The sequence below is a fragment of the Somniosus microcephalus genome, chromosome 22 (assembly GCF_052327205.1).
Source record: "Somniosus microcephalus isolate GS21.2 chromosome 22, FLI_Smic_1.0, whole genome shotgun sequence".
Taxonomy (NCBI): domain Eukaryota; kingdom Metazoa; phylum Chordata; class Chondrichthyes; order Squaliformes; family Somniosidae; genus Somniosus; species Somniosus microcephalus.
In genome coordinates, this window is record NC_141008.1 from 72,601,570 (window position 1) to 72,619,391 (window position 17,822).

Below are 17,822 nucleotides of genomic sequence, written 5' to 3' on the forward strand. Positions count from 1 at the left end.
GGAACACAGGCCTAGAAATTCGGTGGGGTTAGCGCCCAATTAGAGGCGTTAGAGGGTCTTGCGCCGGAATTATAGCTGGTAACGAAATTGCGTTGGGCCCTACCATCGGCGTTAGCCGGTAGCGCTGCGCCGGCACCGGTGACGTCATCGGTGTGCGCAGCGTCCCGGTTGCCGTGGTAACCCGGCCCCAAGCCCAAATTCAGTTGCGGCCGCCTCGCCCGTGGCAGCCGCAACCAACGATTGTTGAAAGGGATGTTACACACCTTTGCGCCGGCGCATAAAGGTGGAGCGGCGGCCGGCCGCTTTCCCGGCGGCCGCCTGCCCGCACCTCCCTCCCCGGACTCCTCCACCACCCCCCCGCGGCACTGATGTGTGTGGCCCGCGAGCCCGGCTCTTCCCCGAGGTGCCGGGCTCATTTGTCGGGCGAATCGACCGGCCAGCGGTCGGCTGCAGGCAGCTCCTCCTTAACAGAAGGAGGAGGCCTGCAGTTCCCCAGCCTGCCGCACCGCCTCGGGTGCCGCAGCAGGGGATTAGCGCCTCAAAACTGCACTGAACGCCCATAGTGAGGCGCAAAAACCCTCCATTAGCGCCCGCCGCCGTCTGGGCCCGGGGCAACCGAATTTTCGTCGGGCGCAGCGGCATTAACGCCGGCGCAAAATTTCGGGCGCTAAAGCCCTGGCGGACCTACAACCGAATTTCTAGGCCTATATGTTTAGATGTTGCCTGGCCTGCTGAGTTTTTCCAGCATTTTCTGTTGTTATTTTGGATTTCCAGCATCTGCAGTATTTTGCTGACATACTTTATACTCCCTGGCTCCCTTTATATCAATCACATCACATCATTGTGATAGCATTCATGTAGACATCAGCAAGGGTGCAGGTAGCACAGTTACACCATACATTCAGAGCATTCGCCTGTGAAACCATAGGACATGATGGGAGATTATGACCTCTTCAACAAATGGCTATAAATTTTCCAGTTGCACGTGGTTGGATTTTCAGCTTTGAGTGGAGGACTGGAAGTACCTTGTTGAAATAATGGAGCTAAGCATTTTTGTCGAATGTATCATTCCTAACCACATTGGATGCAAAGTGGAGCTTGCTCCATCTTCCTGCTGAAGTCAAGTAGTCATTCAACACCCAGAAACAATTAACAGTGTAGAGGTGAGTGCATTGTGGGTAAAGCAGTGGTGAGTAGTAACCAATACTAACAAGACACAGTACTCACGTGGGCTCTTTATATAGGATTCTAGACATCAAGCAACCTAGAGCTATAAATAATTTCAAATCCACTTTGAACTCCTCATTGATGTTCATCAAATTGTACAGTCTCTGAATGTGGCTTTTGTGCAGCTTGTAGATAAACAGCAATGCACATTCCATTTCCTGAGAAATAAGTCCCATTTCAAGGATTACAATGAATCATTAAATTGCTGCTATGATCAAAATAAGCAATTTGTTTGATTACTTTCTACTGTTTACATTACAATATATTTCTTCAACCCTTTTTTGACTTCTCACGTAGTGACTCATGCTGGGGTGAAGGAGATGGGTGTTTGCCTTCTTGTGTAAGGCTGGACAGTGAGTTTGGCAAGTCTTTGACCATTGGTGGGGGGGGGAGGGGGAGGGAGATGGGCAGGGTGCAGGGCTTAACTCTGCCCTCGACTACTTATTTTCCAACCGGCACAGCTGGACAATGAACATGAATGGTAAACCTGACCGATTCCCTCTCCCAGCTAAGTGATGTTGAGATCAATAGTAGCACCTCCCTCCTGCCTCAGCTGAAATTGGCTAACGCAGCAGAGACAGGGATTGAACTTAGGCCCTCCCATGTCTCTATGGCTCAGTACTTACTCTGCAATGTGCATTAACACACTGAACCATTAGACCCACCAGCATTCTTCAATAATGCTCATTTGTTTTAGAGGGCATTATTATGCCATTATGGATTATTTTGACAGGCTTGGAACAGTCTATAACAAATTCCTCTAAAAACTGTTTAAGCATCATCATGCTGGTCATTGGTGGAACATCTGTGCTGCAGTGTTGAAATACTAGGATGTGTTTTTCATGCATTAATCTTAGTTAAATTTGATATAAACTACAGTGGGACTTCAGTTCTTCAGTTATCCTCATTCCAATTAGCTGTCTTCCCAGTACTCGGCAGAATCTCAGGCAGCATAAAATGTAACTCCAGCCCACAGCAGGAAGACGGACAATCCTTCAAACTGGTGCGGAGTCCACACACAGCCGAGGGAAAGAGTCATTAGCTTGTGCTGTGATTGCAACATTTTGAAAGAGTCTATTTGAAAAGCTGAGATCAGGGCAATTTCCATGCACGTCGCTGATCTGCTTACTACTTTGAGATTAGCCCATTAGCAGTGGTCATGTTGTCATTGTTGCACTCTGCCACACTATTCTGGGTTGCCACAGAGTATGCCTGTTGGCCATAGCCAGGAGTATACCGCCATCCCAACACATACACAGCTCATTGCCAATTGACACTCAGGGCTGGATTTTCTCAATGGGGAGCTTTTGGAGGCGGGACTCCCACTTGTCGGGTTTCAGTCCCACCTCCATCGACTTGTGGCCAACCCACACTGTTTTCCCTTGTTTGACCTTGTTAAGCCCGCCCAGTGGGCTTAGCAGGCCAATTAAGGGAAAGCCGGTTACTGGTGACGTCAGCGAGTGACGTTTCATCTGTCAAGAGCTTTTGACAGATGAAATGTCAACATTTGATGGCTCTGTGAAGCTGTTAAACACTGACAATCTGTCCTCTAAGTTCAGTCATGTCACTCAGTCTGAGTTAGAGAGCTCTCCTGAGCAGAAAGCAGAGTGCTGCAGCTTTTGACAGTTCAGCGGCCATTTTGCTTTCTGTGCTGGTGAGCTGAGGGACTCCCAAGGTCTGAAGGGAGGAAGCCTGCAGGAAGAAGTAAAGGTAAGTAAAGCTTTTAAAACACTTTACACACGCCTCACACACTTACCTCTGCACACATGCACCCATCACTCACCTGAATACCGGACATCTCGGCCCCGCAAACCCACGGCTCGCCTCGCGACCCTGGCGAGGTTCGGAGCCGTCGGGAAGCCCACACTTCAGGGCTCAAATTGGGGATTAGCAAAAAAACTGCCTGTTAACCAACTGTTAACAGGCAGTTAGTTGGAACTAATCCCCTTCCCGCCTCGAGGAGGCGGGACCCGGCGCGGGTACCCGCCTCCTGGGAAGATGGCATGGCGGTGGGTTGGGAGTGGGATGGGTTCCCGCCCCCAGATTCTGCCATTTTCCCAGCAGTCCCACCTCCAAACCCGCCTCCCCAGAGCTGACAAAATCGCCCTCTCATTCTTGTGGTCCCATGGTTATATGCCAACTCCCATTATCCATGGTGCTTGAGCGAGGGTGAGTCCCTCCATTATAGCAGATAATAGAAGCTTTGTTGTAAAGAAAGCATCAGAGAGACTCCAAGTGCCATGGAGTGGAAGGATATGACTGCCCTCTGTGACTTACACCGTGGCACCTTCCTAACTTTTTTCATTCTTTTCCTAATTTCAATCAAACTGTAAAACACACAAGTAGTGAGGCTATGATGTCATCAGGTAGGCTCATCCAATCTGTGACCATTAAAGATATTTGGCCAGTTGTTAAACATCCACACAATAGTGCACATCTTAGCTGTTTCCCGCCTGTAAATTTATCTTCATGTGCAGGCAAAAATTGAAAAGCGGTTTGCTCAGAAGGCACATGCTTAAAAAGTTAACATTGAGGCCCGTGTAAGGTAATATTAATGTTGTGTCCAATTGTTCTCAACTCATACTGAACAGTCAGACACGCAGTCAAGACACTGGTTTAGGTATGGAGTGTATAAAGGGCAGAATACAAAATTGTCTGTCCCCTGAGCCAGGTCTTTATTGAGTTTATCAGCAGGATCAGAAGTATCAGCCATGGAATAGCCATGATAATACATTTTGACTTGCTGCAGAGATTCATGTTTTCTACAGAAATGATTAGCTGGACTCTCCATCTAAAACAAGCTAAAGATTCCCTTGCCTGAAATCTGTTCTTTTATGCTAGGAGTGTGCATATGTCTCCGACGTGTTGGATTATTTGCAAATCTGTTTTTCTCAGTGCGATAAATGGGAAATTGAAAGGTCTGGTTTTAAATTTTAAATGTGGCTGGTGCTAGTTCTAAATCCTTTGATGATTGCATTCTCAGAGATTCCATGGAATAAGTCTAGGCAGTTCCAAAGTTCATAAATGCCAGTGAACCTATGCTGCCTGTTGCTGAGATGAATGGAAAGAGCCTTGACGTGTTTGTGTTATGGTGTCTGTGAGAAGGGGAGCAGGCTGTCAGCCCAATGAGTCATAAACTGGTGCCGAACATAGGGAAATCTAAAGAGGGGGAAAACATAATGGAGTTATTGTGGCAGAGCCACTGAGGGACTCTGAACAACTGTACATAATTCCCTTCAACAATGTGTTAGCTACAGACTAAATCTGTACCTTTGCATACACTGTTTGCATGTACAGTGCGCGGTCCCTTTAAGAGCGCGGGCAAACTCGATGACGTCATGCCGCTAATCACGTGATCACCCAAACATGGGAAAAACGTCATGACACCATCCACGGGACCACCCAGGCAGTCCTCGTGGAGCCTCTGACCTGTTAAGACCTGTATTCATAGTTCTCTTGCATCAATCTGTTTAAACTCGTTAGTTTGACATTAAAAACCTTTTTGATTGATTGCCTGCGTCGAACTCAATCTCTAGATAGGAATTTGACCATTCCTACATTATAATCCTTTACATTTCCCTAATTAAGTTAAGTCTGCAGATCTTATAGCAAAAATAAAATGCATAGACTGCAATTTGAAAGCTGAAATGGTCTTTTAGCGTTCAAAATGGCCCCCAAATTCCTGGGGATTGGCTCCATCGGTGCAAGTGCGGCAGACTAGAACTCTCATCTTTCCTAAACAAAAACCGGAGACTCTGTTCCAAATGACAGAGATGGGGTCATTCACGTTATTGGAATGGACACATGTTCAAGAGCACTTCCGCGTCACTGCCCCAATACACCTGGGCCAAAGGAAAGAAGTGAGAAAACAAAAAGTCTTCACTCCAAGTGGTGCTTTTGTCCATTCAGAGCAAAGGTTTGGGGCCCTTTTAAAGGCCTCACCAGCTCTCAACTGACATGAGTTCCACTGAGGCCCACCAGGGCGTAATGGGTGTAGTTCCTGGGAGAGGCCAGGAATCCTCCAAATATGGCCCCTTGGTGTTGGTGGGGGTGAGGGGGGGGGTGACAGAAGATCACATGCCCAACCCCCCCTCCCCCCCGCCGAATTTAAAGGTTCACAGCAAATGGGGTAGATTCCTGGAATAACTGGGTTCTGCCCTCATTTCCTGTTTCCCTCTGGGTGAAAATCAACCTTTCCACCCTTTCTAACGCCAGGAATTTTGGGGCCTTTAAGTGTTTAAGAAATTGATAAATCCCTGGGAGAGGCAATATTAAAGGGATTATTCAATGTTACAAAAATGTTGGAATTCTTTATAGTACCTCTTGATATTTGCTTTATTCATAGTAAAATTGAGATAAATTCCACTTAACAAGGATTGAATCTCCTACCTTCATGTTAATTTGTCCATCTCTATCCTTATCTTGCTGAATAAAAGCTGTTTTATACAACATACTTAAATCTTCATCACATCTACAGTGGGCGCTTAAATATTGAGTAGGTGACATGTCTGCAAAACAAAATAGAGAATGGCAGATCTTCCAGCTTTATTTAACCAGCAATGTGCTACAACAGATGAGATTTAAGTGTAATTTTATAATGAGAAAATGGTTGGGCTGGATTTTGTGAATGGAGGCGAGTTGGAGGCGGGACTGTTGCTTGTCATGTCAATTTCCTGCCTCCATCCTCGCCTGACCAATCAGAGGGATTTTCCCCTGATTGAGCTTGTAAAGCCCGCCCTATGGGGTCAGCAGGCCAATTAGGGAGGAAGTCACTGACAGATCACGTCAACGTCAGACATGCTATCTGTCAAGACTTCTTGAAAGAAGAAATGACAGCGTTTGTTAGCTCTGTGAAGCTGTCAAACACTGACATTCTCTTTAGTTTGATGAGACTTTGTGGTGAGGACTCATCAAACCTTTCAACTTTGTAAATTTCATGGACAGGATTTTCATTGGGCTGTGGAGTCGGGATTGGAAGCGTGGGGGGGTTAAAATCCCGAAATCAGGGGTCCTGGCCCCATCCCACACCCAAACAGGTAGTTAACAGGCAGTTTTTAGCCTAATCCCTATTTTTAAGGTTGAAGTGTGGGATTCCCGACGGCTCCAAACCACGGCAAGTTAGAGGAGGCAGGCCGTCGGGTTGAAGGACTTGGAGGGGTCGAGATGTCAGTGTTCAGGTGAGTGATGTGTGCATGAGTGCAAAGGTAAGTGTGTTTGGTGTGTCTAAAGTGATTAAAGAAGTTTTACATACCTTTTCTTACCTTTTCAGCCTTCCTTCCTTTAGGTCTCGGGAGTCCCTCATCTCACCAGTACAGAAAGCAGAAAGCAGAAAGCAGAATGACTGCGAACTGTCAAAAGTGACAGCTTTCTGTGCAGGAGGGATTTCGAACTGAGCCTGTGGAGAAGGACTCATGTTAGAAGTAAGACTGTCAGTGTTTGACAGCTTCAAACAGCTGTGAAACGCTGATACTTCATCTGTCAAAACCGCTTGACAGATGAAATTTCAGTCTGTGACGTCGCCTGTTGCCGGGTGGCCCTTAATTGGCCTGCTGAGCCCGCTGGGCGGGCTCAACAAGGTCAATCAAGTTAAAATCGCGTGGATTGGCCACATCTCGATGGAGGCGGGACTACAACCCCGAAAGTTGTAGTCCCGCCTCCCATCCGACTCCTGAATGAAAATCCTGCCCCACATGTCTGTAGGATTGGAGGATCCAACACCCATTATGTGAAATTGACAAGGAGAATGTCGGCTCTCCCCATCCAGCGCGGCTAAAGGCTGTAGAAAGAAAACAAGGTAAGTGCACACTTTTTAAACTTATCACTCACCTTACATACTTACCACTCCACACTTGCACCCATCACTCACCTCTACACCTTACTTCCAGGTGCCTCCGACCACCGCAGACCTCCTCCACGTCTCCTCCACCCCGGCGGAGTTCTCCAAGGTCGGGAAGCCTTCACCTTTGAAGGTGAAATGGCACTAATCCTTTTCTCTGCCTGTTAACTACCTGTTAACAGGCAGTTAAAAGGATTAAATGCCTTTCGCACCTCCAGGAGACGGGACCCGAAGCTACACGTCCTCCCGCCTCCTGGCAAAAGGGCACGGAGGCGGGATAGGGGCGGGTTTGCCATCCGCCCCCACTTTCTCCGATTTTACCGGCTGTCCCGCCTCCATGCCCGCCTCCTCGGGGCTTGGAAAATCCAGCCCGATGTGTTCATTTTTCTTGTGCCTTATATTGCACTTCAAGTAAATGATCCTCGTTTGCAGTCCCTGACCTGTACTGCCCCAAGTGCACCAAGCAGAGGAAATATGGGTGCAGACCCATTCTGCCAAATCTCCACCCTGAATGCACTGACTTCCCCGCTGGGTTTTGGTGGATTGTGTTTCTTTGAGCCTGAAACAAGGGTTCTTAGTCATATTAAAATGGATGCCAAATGACATCAGTTAACCAGATTTTTGCTGGTCACAGGTCAGGTAGGCTTCCCAGTGAGTGCTGGTTTTAGCTACACTGGGGGCAATTTTTGTGATCCCATCGCCCCATTTTTGGGTGCATAAAAACGGAGCGATAGAGGGACTAAAATAGGGAGGGGCCTAAAGTGCTGATTTACCACCAAGTTGTAGCTTGTGGGTTTTGAGGCTTAAATGTTTCCGCAGTTAATGACCTTGCTGCAGTAGGTGCTGCCAAAAATGTTACCTCCTTCTCAAGACTGTTGCTTTCCTTTCACTCCCCGCACGTTCACCCTCCCCTTTAAAGTGCTGCTGTAGATTTGTCAAAATCGGCCATCCCGGTCGGATTTCCCGCCCCCCCAGATTGGTGAGCTGCCTATGGGTCGCACGTTTCATGCTGGCAGCTCACCCAATTCTTAATGGCATTGACCCCACGCCAACTCCTCAGACAGGCGTAGCACACAGCCTTCCCACTGCCCGCCTGAATTGACCCCATGCCAACTCCTCAGACAGGCGTAGCACACAGCCTTCCCACTGCCCACCTGAATTGACCCCATGCCAACTCCTCAGACAGGCGTAGCGCACAGCCTTCCCACTGCCCGCCTGAATTGATCCCGTGCCAACTCCTCAGACAGGCATAGCGCACAGCCTTCCCACTGCCCGCCTGAATTGATCCCGTGCCAACTCCTCAGACAGGCGTAGCGCACAGCCTTCCCACTGCCCGCCTGAATTGATCCCGTGCCAACTCCTCAGACAGGCGTAGCACACAGCCTTCCCACTGCCCGCCTGAATTGATCCCGTGCCAACTCCTCAGACAGGCGTAGCGCACAGCCTTCCCACTGCCCGCCTGATTTACAGTGGAGCTAAAAATCACCCCTATTGTGTTTTGACCACTGCACTGATTTTAAAGTGACAGGCTGCAGATTTGTGTACGTTGTGTAATTTTACTGTGTATTAAGTAATTTACTTGCGCTGTTTCATGAAATACTGACCTGTCGGATTTTGCTGTGTATGTGCTTATGTTTGCTTATGTGCTTGCCTACGTAACTGGATAACAACAACAGCAACTTGTATTTATATAGCGCCTTTAACATAGTAAAACATCCCAAGGCGCTGCACAGGAATATTTTAAGACAAAAAATTTGACACCGAGCCACATAAGGATAAATTAGGGCAGATGGCCAAAAGCTTGGTCAAAGAGGTAGGTTTTAAGGAGCATCTTAAAGGAGGAAAGAGAGGTAGCGAGGCGGAGAGGTTTAGGCAGGGAATTCCAGCACTTAGGGCCTAGGCAACAGAAGGCACGGCCACCAATGGTTGAGCAATTATAAGAGGGCAGAATTAGAGGATAGGGAATTAATACTTTTGCTTTTATTCTAACAAAACAAAAGCTCAAAGTAATGCAAGGTCAAACTTAATGGGGGTGAAATTGGACTCATGGGTGGCGACGCAAAGCAAGCAGTATCACATTATTTGCCTGCTACACGCCCTGCCCGAAATTCAATTCATGTCCAATTTCACCCCCAGTGTTTCTGCTTAATCCTTTTTTCAATTAATTTGATATTTGATGCACACCACTAAATCAGATAACGAATGCACCAAACAATCATCGTATCACCTACCTTCAAGTAGCCGAAGGTCGATGGGTAGGTCAAACCGTATTGTGTGCTTGGAAAGACTTACTCCTGGAGAAATCTCACTGCCACCCTGCTGATTGGTCTGGAACTAAAGAAATGAAATATAATTGGCTGAAAAATATAAATGGTTTCATGAACAATTTACTAACTTGTTTTTACCTGTTTCGACATGGAGATGATTGCAGTTTAATAAGAACTGCTGCATAAAATCTTATTTCAGATTTCCCTCTAATGTGGGTGCTTGGGAGCAAGTCAAGGGCTGTGAACAATGGTTGAAGATATTTATAGCAAGTGCTTGTTGCAACTTGTTTAAATGATGCCTAAACCACACCTTAAATGTAGTCTGTGTTCAGCAACAAACAACAGAAATTGCACAGGGTTTTTTAAATGAATCCTTTATAATTGCAAGATTTCAAATTAAAGCCATTTGCAACAATTTTGGATATTCCTGTGATGATATGAAATTAAGATAAGTGGAAGCAGTGTAGGTTAAAGTGTGAAAAACAATTAATATTCATTCGGATTCTGTTTATAGATGACATGGCTTTGTGCCGCATTGGGTCCCTATGCAAATGTATTTAAAGGGACACTGCCTGCATGAAAAAGGATAGTAAAACAGGTTTGTATTTTTAGTGCACCTTGTCATGTCTCTCAGTAATGACTCATACACACTACGTACAAAAGAATTACTTTGAAATGCAACTTTGGGGTTGCGCTGGGAAACGCGTCAACCGTTTTGACCACAGCAAGGTTCCACAAACATAGAAACATAGAAGATAGGAGCAGTAGTAGGCCATTCGGCCCCTCGAGCCTGCTCCGCCATTCAATGCGATCATGGCTGATCATCCAAATTCAGTACCCGGCCCCTGCTTTCTCCCCATATCCCTTGATCCCTTTAGCCACAAATAGCATTGAGATGACTGATCAGGTGGTTGAGGGAGGAGTGTTAGCCCGGACACCAGGAGAACTTTGCGTTCTTCTTTGAGTAGTGCAATGGGATCCTTAACGTTCGTCTGAAACACTGTCTCACCCGAAAGACAGTGCCCCAAAAAAGAAAATCCTTCAGCGCTGCACTGGAATATAAGCCTAGAAAGGAGTTTAGCAAACCTTATTTTTGTGTGAGGGTGAAGGGAAGGCAGTGCCATTTTATCACATTGCAATCACACACAAGGGGCACAATGACAATACTAGACCGAGTTATGCCATCACATTGGGAATTCGAAAGTGAATGATAAAGGTTCGTCAAGCATTTTATCTGACAGAAAGTGAAGATCATTGTTGGCCTGACTCTTTGGCAGCTCCAAGAGGAAAAGGTCATTCCATCAAATTCCTCCTGTTAGTGATTTTAACCACAAAACAGTAATTCCAGTTTGATATTCACGCTGACCTCATCGCTAATATAATCAGTAGGAGAAATGTCACCCTCCGTAAGACAAAAGAACATTTTAAGAAATCCCAAATCTCTAGAAGCTTTGTTTCCATTCACATTTATTATAGTACTAGCTGGTCACCCATGGTGTTGCTCATGGATAGTAAGGGTCAAAAAAAAAATCAAAAAATATTTACTTCACTGTCTTTGGGGAGATCTCTTAGAAACTTCTTTCCAAATCCTTTCACTGCAGATGAACCCGCTTCCCCTCAGTCCCACGCCCAGAAGCCATTCCCTACAACAGAACGATCACTGGCTCACTGTGACCAATGCCACAATAGATCACCTATTAAACACAACATCAAAAACATTGCCACCTGGTGTAAAACATTTCTTGGTTGCCCCCAGCACTGATCCAAGCCTAGCTCAACTCTATGGGTACGTGGAGGATGCGTTCATTCAAAGACGAAAGAAGGCCCTGCAAGATAGGATGTTCCTCTAGACTGGTATCGCCACCAGAGGTAGGTCAAGGTGGGTCTTATATCAGCCGCCCTGACCCATTTACTTGGGTCGGGGTCAATTTGATATACAGGCTGGGCTCCCTCTGTAGAGCAGAGATACTGTCAGGAGATACTGCATGTATAAAATCCAGCCTGTAATCTCTCGTTGTCTCCACAGCACGTTATAATAACACAACTAGTTAACTGGATTGCATGCTACTGCTAGGTATGTTTTACAATAGTAGAACCATAAAGAGCTGGATTTTCCTCCAGCAAACTGTCTAAGGGGGAGATGAGGAGAATTTTTTTTACGCAGCGAGTTGTTACCATCTGGAATGCACTGCCTGAAAGGGTGGTGGAAGCAGATTGAATAGTAACTGTCAAAAGGGAATTGGATATTTACTTGAAAAGGAAACATTTGCAGGGCTATGGGGAAAGAGCAGGGGAGTGGAACTAGTTGGACAACTCTTTCCAAGAGCCGGAACAGCCACGATGGGCTGAATGGCCTATTTCTGTGCTGTATGATTCTATGAATCCCTGCCTCTAAATTGAGCCTTAAATATTTTCCTTCCACCTCCAGCAGGGTTCTCCGGGGTCCATCTCTAGGCCGCCCCTACTGAATGTAAATGATGGCAAGGAGGCAAGGTGAGGGAAAGCGGCCAATTTCCCTGTGGTTCCTGTCCCTGTACAACCAACCCACATTAAGACCAGGACAGGGTGGCAGTACTCAGTCTGCAGTGGTGAAAGAGCACCAAAGCCAGTGAAGGAGAGAGAGAGAAAGCCTGGTTATAACTACCTCTCCTGCTCTTCTGTCTTCCTCCTGCTGGCTTGTTGGAAGTGGGCTGGTTCTGAGCCATTTTCCTGAAATTGTTCTTAAATCTTCAGTGGGCTACTGTCCCCTTTAAGTGTAGCTCCTCTCTTTGCACAGGATGTTCTGGCTTTGCAGTGGCAGGTGCCCTCAGTAGAGTGGAGATACTGCCAGGAGCTCGCCCAATATATACAATGGACCCCGACCAGGAAAATGGATCAGGGTCACAGCAGGGTTGGGGCAGCCAGCAGAAACCCTGCCTTGTCCCACCTCTGGCAGCAATACCACCCCAGTGGAAAATCCAGCCCCTTAAAGTGCGCTAATGTTATTAGCTACGTGTTCTGTATTTTACTTCTTTTAATGAAGCATCATCATATTAATAAAACAGACAGGATTTTCTCAATTATAATATTCTAATTACTGAATCGGTTGCTGTTAATTTACCTCAATAAAACAAATTAGCAGTGATTAGTGATGTGACAGTGATTTTTATTTCAATAAGCTAACAAGGAAGCATAACTTGTGAGTGCAGTGGACGCAAGCCGAGCAATTATTAATGTCTGGCCAACAAGGATAGGCTAGAGGATGATTGAAGTTTGAGAGCAAAGGCCAGGTTTGTCAGTTTGCCCTCAGTTTGACGAGAAGTGATCATATTACCCATTACTACTGTCATCCAAAGAGGCTAATATTCCTTTTGTAGCCAGTTTTAGAGTATTAAAGCAGCTTCATGAAAGTAACATTTCTGAAACCCTTCAAAGACTTACATTCCGTCACCATCTTCAGTGGCTGCCATCATTATTGATCAGGTTAGGCCAGTCTAAAGGTATTATCGTAATTGTGATTCACTGTCAAAATACTCCTACAGGACAATGCAAAACTGCTAAAGATTTTTGAATTTTAATTCTTTGTGTTTTATTATTTTTGACTAAGCACTGCTCTATAATTTTTCCAATGGCTGTGGAAGAATTTACTGCAGCATCACAGCGGCAATATTATTTTCTCAGTTCATCCTCAACCAAGCTCAATTAATACTTGATAACTTTTGTTTACTCAGCTGTGGCTGAATGAATTATATTGGTCTTCCTCACCGATGAAATCAAAGGCATGCTACATCTCCAATTATCTGTGACTCCTTTTAATAATGAATTCCAATGGGCTTTATTTATCGGCATGGTTTTAGTTTTGTAACAGGAAGGTTAACCCTATGACATTGTAAGGATGTGAGATCCTTAGTCCAGAGAGGACAACACTGACTTCGGGTCCTGGCTTTCGGTAGTTCTAACTCTCGGCCATATCCACCTCTGTCTATAGTTGGCAGAGCATCAAAAATTTTCACTATGTCAAATTCGCCAAAGAATTTTTGAAAGGTTTTTGAGAGCTGAAAGCCAATGCTTATTGATACTTCAGTAAAGTACCGAGGGAGTGCTACGCTGTCGGAGGTGCCGTCTTTCGGATGTGACGTTAACATAAAAGATCCCATGGAATTATTTTGAAGAAAAGCAGAGGGGTTCTCCCCGGTGCCTTGGCCAATACTTATCCCTCAATCAACACCCAAAACAGAATATTTGGTCATTACCACATTGCTGTTTGTGGGAACTTGCTGTGTGCAAATTGGTTGCTGCATTTCCTACATTACAACAGTGACTATACTTCAAAAGTTCTTCATTGGCTGTAAAGCGCTTTGAGACATCCTTAGGTCATGAAAAGCACTATAGAAATGCAAGACTTTCTTTTTTATTGCTACTTGTGACAGTGTCCTTTTTGCTGGTCCTTTACATTAATCTAAAGGCAGAAATAAGCTCTACATCTGTTTATTGTCTGTAGCTGCATTTTGCTTTGTTCAACGCTTAACATAAGAAATAGGAGCAGGAGTCGGCCATTCGGCCCCTCGAGCCTGCTCCGCCATTCGATAAGATCATGGCTGATCTGATCTTGGCCTCAACTCCACTTCCCTGCCCCCTCCCCGTAACCCTTGACTCCCCTGTTTTTCAAAAATCTGATAAGAACATTGGGCCGCATTTTCCGATCGGAGGCTTCCCGCGTGCGGAGGCCTCTGATCTGGAAAAAATCTACGCACTTACCTGAGGGCTCCCGAGGTCCGGACACTTCCACTCCTGGGCCTCTCCAACTCCAAGTGCGCAGGGCCCACGTATCCCAGGGGTGCATGTGGTTTGCAAGCATCCCTGTGATCACATGGGCCATGGGGAACCAATAGGAGAAGGGAATCTCCCTTCATACACTTGACAGATAGACCTGTCAAATATATGAATGGAGATCACCCCAAAAACACAGTAAAACATTAAAGAAATTTTTTTTTAAATCACATTTTTAAAATTAGTTGAAATTACAATAAATTAAATAATTCAACAAAAAGTTAATTTTTGAAAAAAATAATTAAAGTTTTTTTACGGGGCTAAAAATAAACTTACCTTTTTTAAAGTATTTTTAAATGATAAATGAGTGAAAACATTTTTTTTGGACTTTTTTCAACTCTTATCCTGGCGTAAGATTTCTAAGGGTTTTCTGCAGGCGGAGGTTCTGCAGAAAGCGGAACTATCTGCCCGCAGAGGCCCTTCTCTAGATAAAGGCACTGTATAAATACAAGTTGTTGTTGTTGTTGATACAAATTTTGCTCTGTCACATATGATCTAGCAGTATCCTGGGTACAGGAGCGAAAAGTACTAATGGATAACAAAGAAACAAGGCTTTGTCCTATGATAGTTTTGGTGGATAGTTGGGAAGGCAGATAATGGAGGTATGTTTGAACCAACTAAGTGTTGATTAGGTAACTTTAGTCAGGATTTATCCCCCATTCCCACACAATCATTCTTCGCTCTGAACATGCATGACTTACAAGTTTAGAAGGTTTGCAGCACGCATTTGAACTTTTCTGCCAGTTTTTTTTAAAAGAAAAACGATTTTACCCTTTTTAGTTCTTCCACTTCCAATGGAGTGACGATGTCTGTTACTGGGATGTCCTTGGTGTTCGCTACAAAAGTCAGACGAAAAGGCCCATTATGCAGATTCATCGGTGAAGCACAGTGAGGAGCAGAGGGATGCGGGTTATTCCACTCCTGGAGAAAAGCTCACAGCTCATATGTGACAAAATCATGTGTTAGTTGCAGAGGTTTTCCTGATAAGCAGAATAAGCTACGAATTTTACTGTCCACTATATAACCTGTTAATGGGCGTAGGGACAATTGCGTTAAAAATATAAAACAATATACATTTATTATTTCATGTTAATGCAAATTACTACAGCACAAACAGCACTTTAATATACCTCACAGAGTCATGTGTGCAGCCTCTCATCAACACAGCAGCTGGCCATATCTGGAATATTAAAATTGAAGGCCTTTCCAGCCTCACATTTTCTTTTACCAATGAGCCATACAAAGGAAAAAATTACAATATGTTTTAAAATTTGCCATTTATATGTTAAGAGATTTTGCTCCAGGCCATTTAATTCCATGTGGTACTGCTATCAAAGAGAGCCTGAATTCAGCAGATGCATGGCTGCAATAGTGAAGGGGGAAGTTGCAGAAAATAAGGAATCCACAAATTGTGTGTTCAATCTGTTCTTGCTGTATATGATCTGTAAATAAAATGCACACAGAATAACGTCGGAGCTAAATATCCTAGATGTTTTCTTGATTCACAACAAAGAAAAACTATATGATAATTTAGAAGACACCATTTTTTTAACCATTGCCTGCTCAACTCAGAACCGATATTGATGTTTAATCTTCTTTCTGAATAATTTTTAAATTATTTTAGCTGTCGCCATGTGACTCAAAATGTGAGTTTCAAGAAATCACCTTGATGCGTCCGTCTCAATTAAATCCCCCAACTGTTTCCCTTCAAATGAAGGTCATCTACATGGAAAATTGAACGGTTAAATATGGGGGGGGGGATTTTAACCTAAGAAAAGGGATGGGTTTGGAACTTGGGGACAGTTAAATTGCTAAAAATGGGATTCTCGACCTGATCCCGCCTCCAACCCGCCCACTTCCGGGTTTAATGGAGGCGGGACAGGAAGCGGGATGAGGGGCGGGCGACCAACCCGCTCCCAGGGGGCGGGACGCCAATTTAAATGTTATAATGAGGCTGGAAGCCTCTTTTTTAACCTCCATTTTGCTTCTAACTGCATGTGGATGGGTTTTACAAAATTCGTGAAACCCAACAGTTAAAGCAAAACGAGGACTGCTGGATCCAGGAGCTAATTGCCTTTATAACTACCTCCTGGATCCAGGGACCCTCCCTAACCCAGCCCCCGCAATCAGAGACCTCTTCCCGAGGACTCCAGCCTTCACCCCCGGCCTTCACCCCCCGCCCCCCCCACCCCCAACAACGATGCTGAAGCCGGCCACGATCCTCCGGTAACCGGCCCCGACCTTCTCTTCACTCACCCCGATCATCCGGCCCCATCAAAGCATCTCTCCCCCCACCTAGCCCCCACCTCCCCGATGCTCCAGCCCCGATCCTCTCCACCCTCCAATCTCTGCCCTCTCCACCCGCCCCCCCCGCCACCTCCTTTTAACGACACGGTCAGACCCCCGAGCACTGGCTCACCCGCCCCCCTATCCATTTAATGGCCCGGCCTGATCCCTCCCTCCCTCCTCTGGCTAGCTGCGGGCGGTAAACTGAGGCCTCACATGGAAATCAGGCCCCACCGTTAAAGTCGGCAGGGCCTACGGGAAACCCGGCTTCCTGGATTTCCAGCCCGCCTCGGAGACCCCCGCCCCCAACCCGCCTTCCTCCTCAAAATTCCGGCCATGAAAATCCTTGGTGTCAATCATCTGCCTGTTATTCACTATGGTGATCTTCAACCCATTCTGCAGGCAATGTTTCAGCATTTCCAGACCTGTTTCACTGTTAAAGCCATTAACTAATTAATGGACAAGTTCTAATTAAACATCTAGGAGGTTGGGGAGATGTTGTATTACAGATGAGTTCCACTGCATTAGGAAATTTATCTTTGCTTTTACTTCCCAGGAAAGTATTTCTCCTAAAACTGCGCCATTTCATAGAGTTTATGTTAGTTATTTTTGCACAAGCAGGGATAAAGTAGCAGAGACTAGAGAAAAGCAAGCCTGAATGTGAACTAAACTGAACTAATTAAAATATGGTATGGGTGCTCATAGGGGACAAAAATCCAATTTCAAAAAATGTGATTTGAGAGCGAGATGTGAAATCCAAACTGAACACCAACTGGGCCAACCAGGTCAATGCAACCTCACTACAAAAAAATGATATGCTTATCTCCTTGTCAAGTTATACTTTCACCTTGGGAAGAGCTGGAATAGCAATCCTTTCTTGATTAAAGACTGAATTATAATACAGCTTCGAATGTTTCACAGTTTCGCAGTTCTAGTTTAATAGTAGTTCGGATTTAACCTTTATAACCATACCATGTTACCTTTAAGAGGGAACTCTTTTGAGCCATGTTTCAGCAGTAAGTTACTAGGCAAGTGTCCAGCGTCACGGATTTCTTGGAGCAGCCAGTTATAGACATCCTGAACACAAAAAGTAACATGACCTTCTTTCCAGCTGCAGCCACATTTCATTATTATCCTGTGACATCCTTTAAAATGGGTAATAAATCACTGAGAGTGAATCAAACCAGTCCATTTCCGACAGTAAAAAACCTTAAAATAGTGCTGAAACATTTAAGGTCTTTTACAGTGGCCCCTCTAACCAGTAGCAATGGTGCCCTCTAATGGTAGCTTAGGCAGATAGTTGGAATATTTAACTATTATGAACACTGGGTATCTTCTTATCAAGTACAACTACAATTGTAATGGCTACAACTTTCATGCACATTTGAAGTGAATTT

The 17,822-nt window shown here is 45.2% G+C and overlaps 1 protein-coding gene and 1 long non-coding RNA gene across 2 annotated transcripts in view; one reads left to right on the plus strand and one right to left on the minus strand.

Moving 5' to 3' along the window:
* LOC147102519 (uncharacterized) overlaps window positions 1-17,822 on the plus strand; it is a 42,970-nt gene that overhangs the window by 12,625 nt on the left and 12,523 nt on the right. The gene's annotated exons all lie outside the window — the stretch shown is intronic.
* LOC147102520 (uncharacterized) overlaps window positions 1-17,822 on the minus strand; it is a 32,258-nt gene that overhangs the window by 1,882 nt on the left and 12,554 nt on the right. The window contains exons 4-8 of the mRNA XM_085965034.1: window positions 17,406-17,502; window positions 14,911-14,975; window positions 9,295-9,397; window positions 5,617-5,735; window positions 1,228-1,385 (exon numbers count right to left, since the gene is read on the minus strand). Coding sequence (XP_085821160.1) covers window positions 1,228-1,385; window positions 5,617-5,735; window positions 9,295-9,397; window positions 14,911-14,975; window positions 17,406-17,502 — 542 coding nt within the window. The remainder of the gene's footprint in view (window positions 1-1,227; window positions 1,386-5,616; window positions 5,736-9,294; window positions 9,398-14,910; window positions 14,976-17,405; window positions 17,503-17,822) is intronic.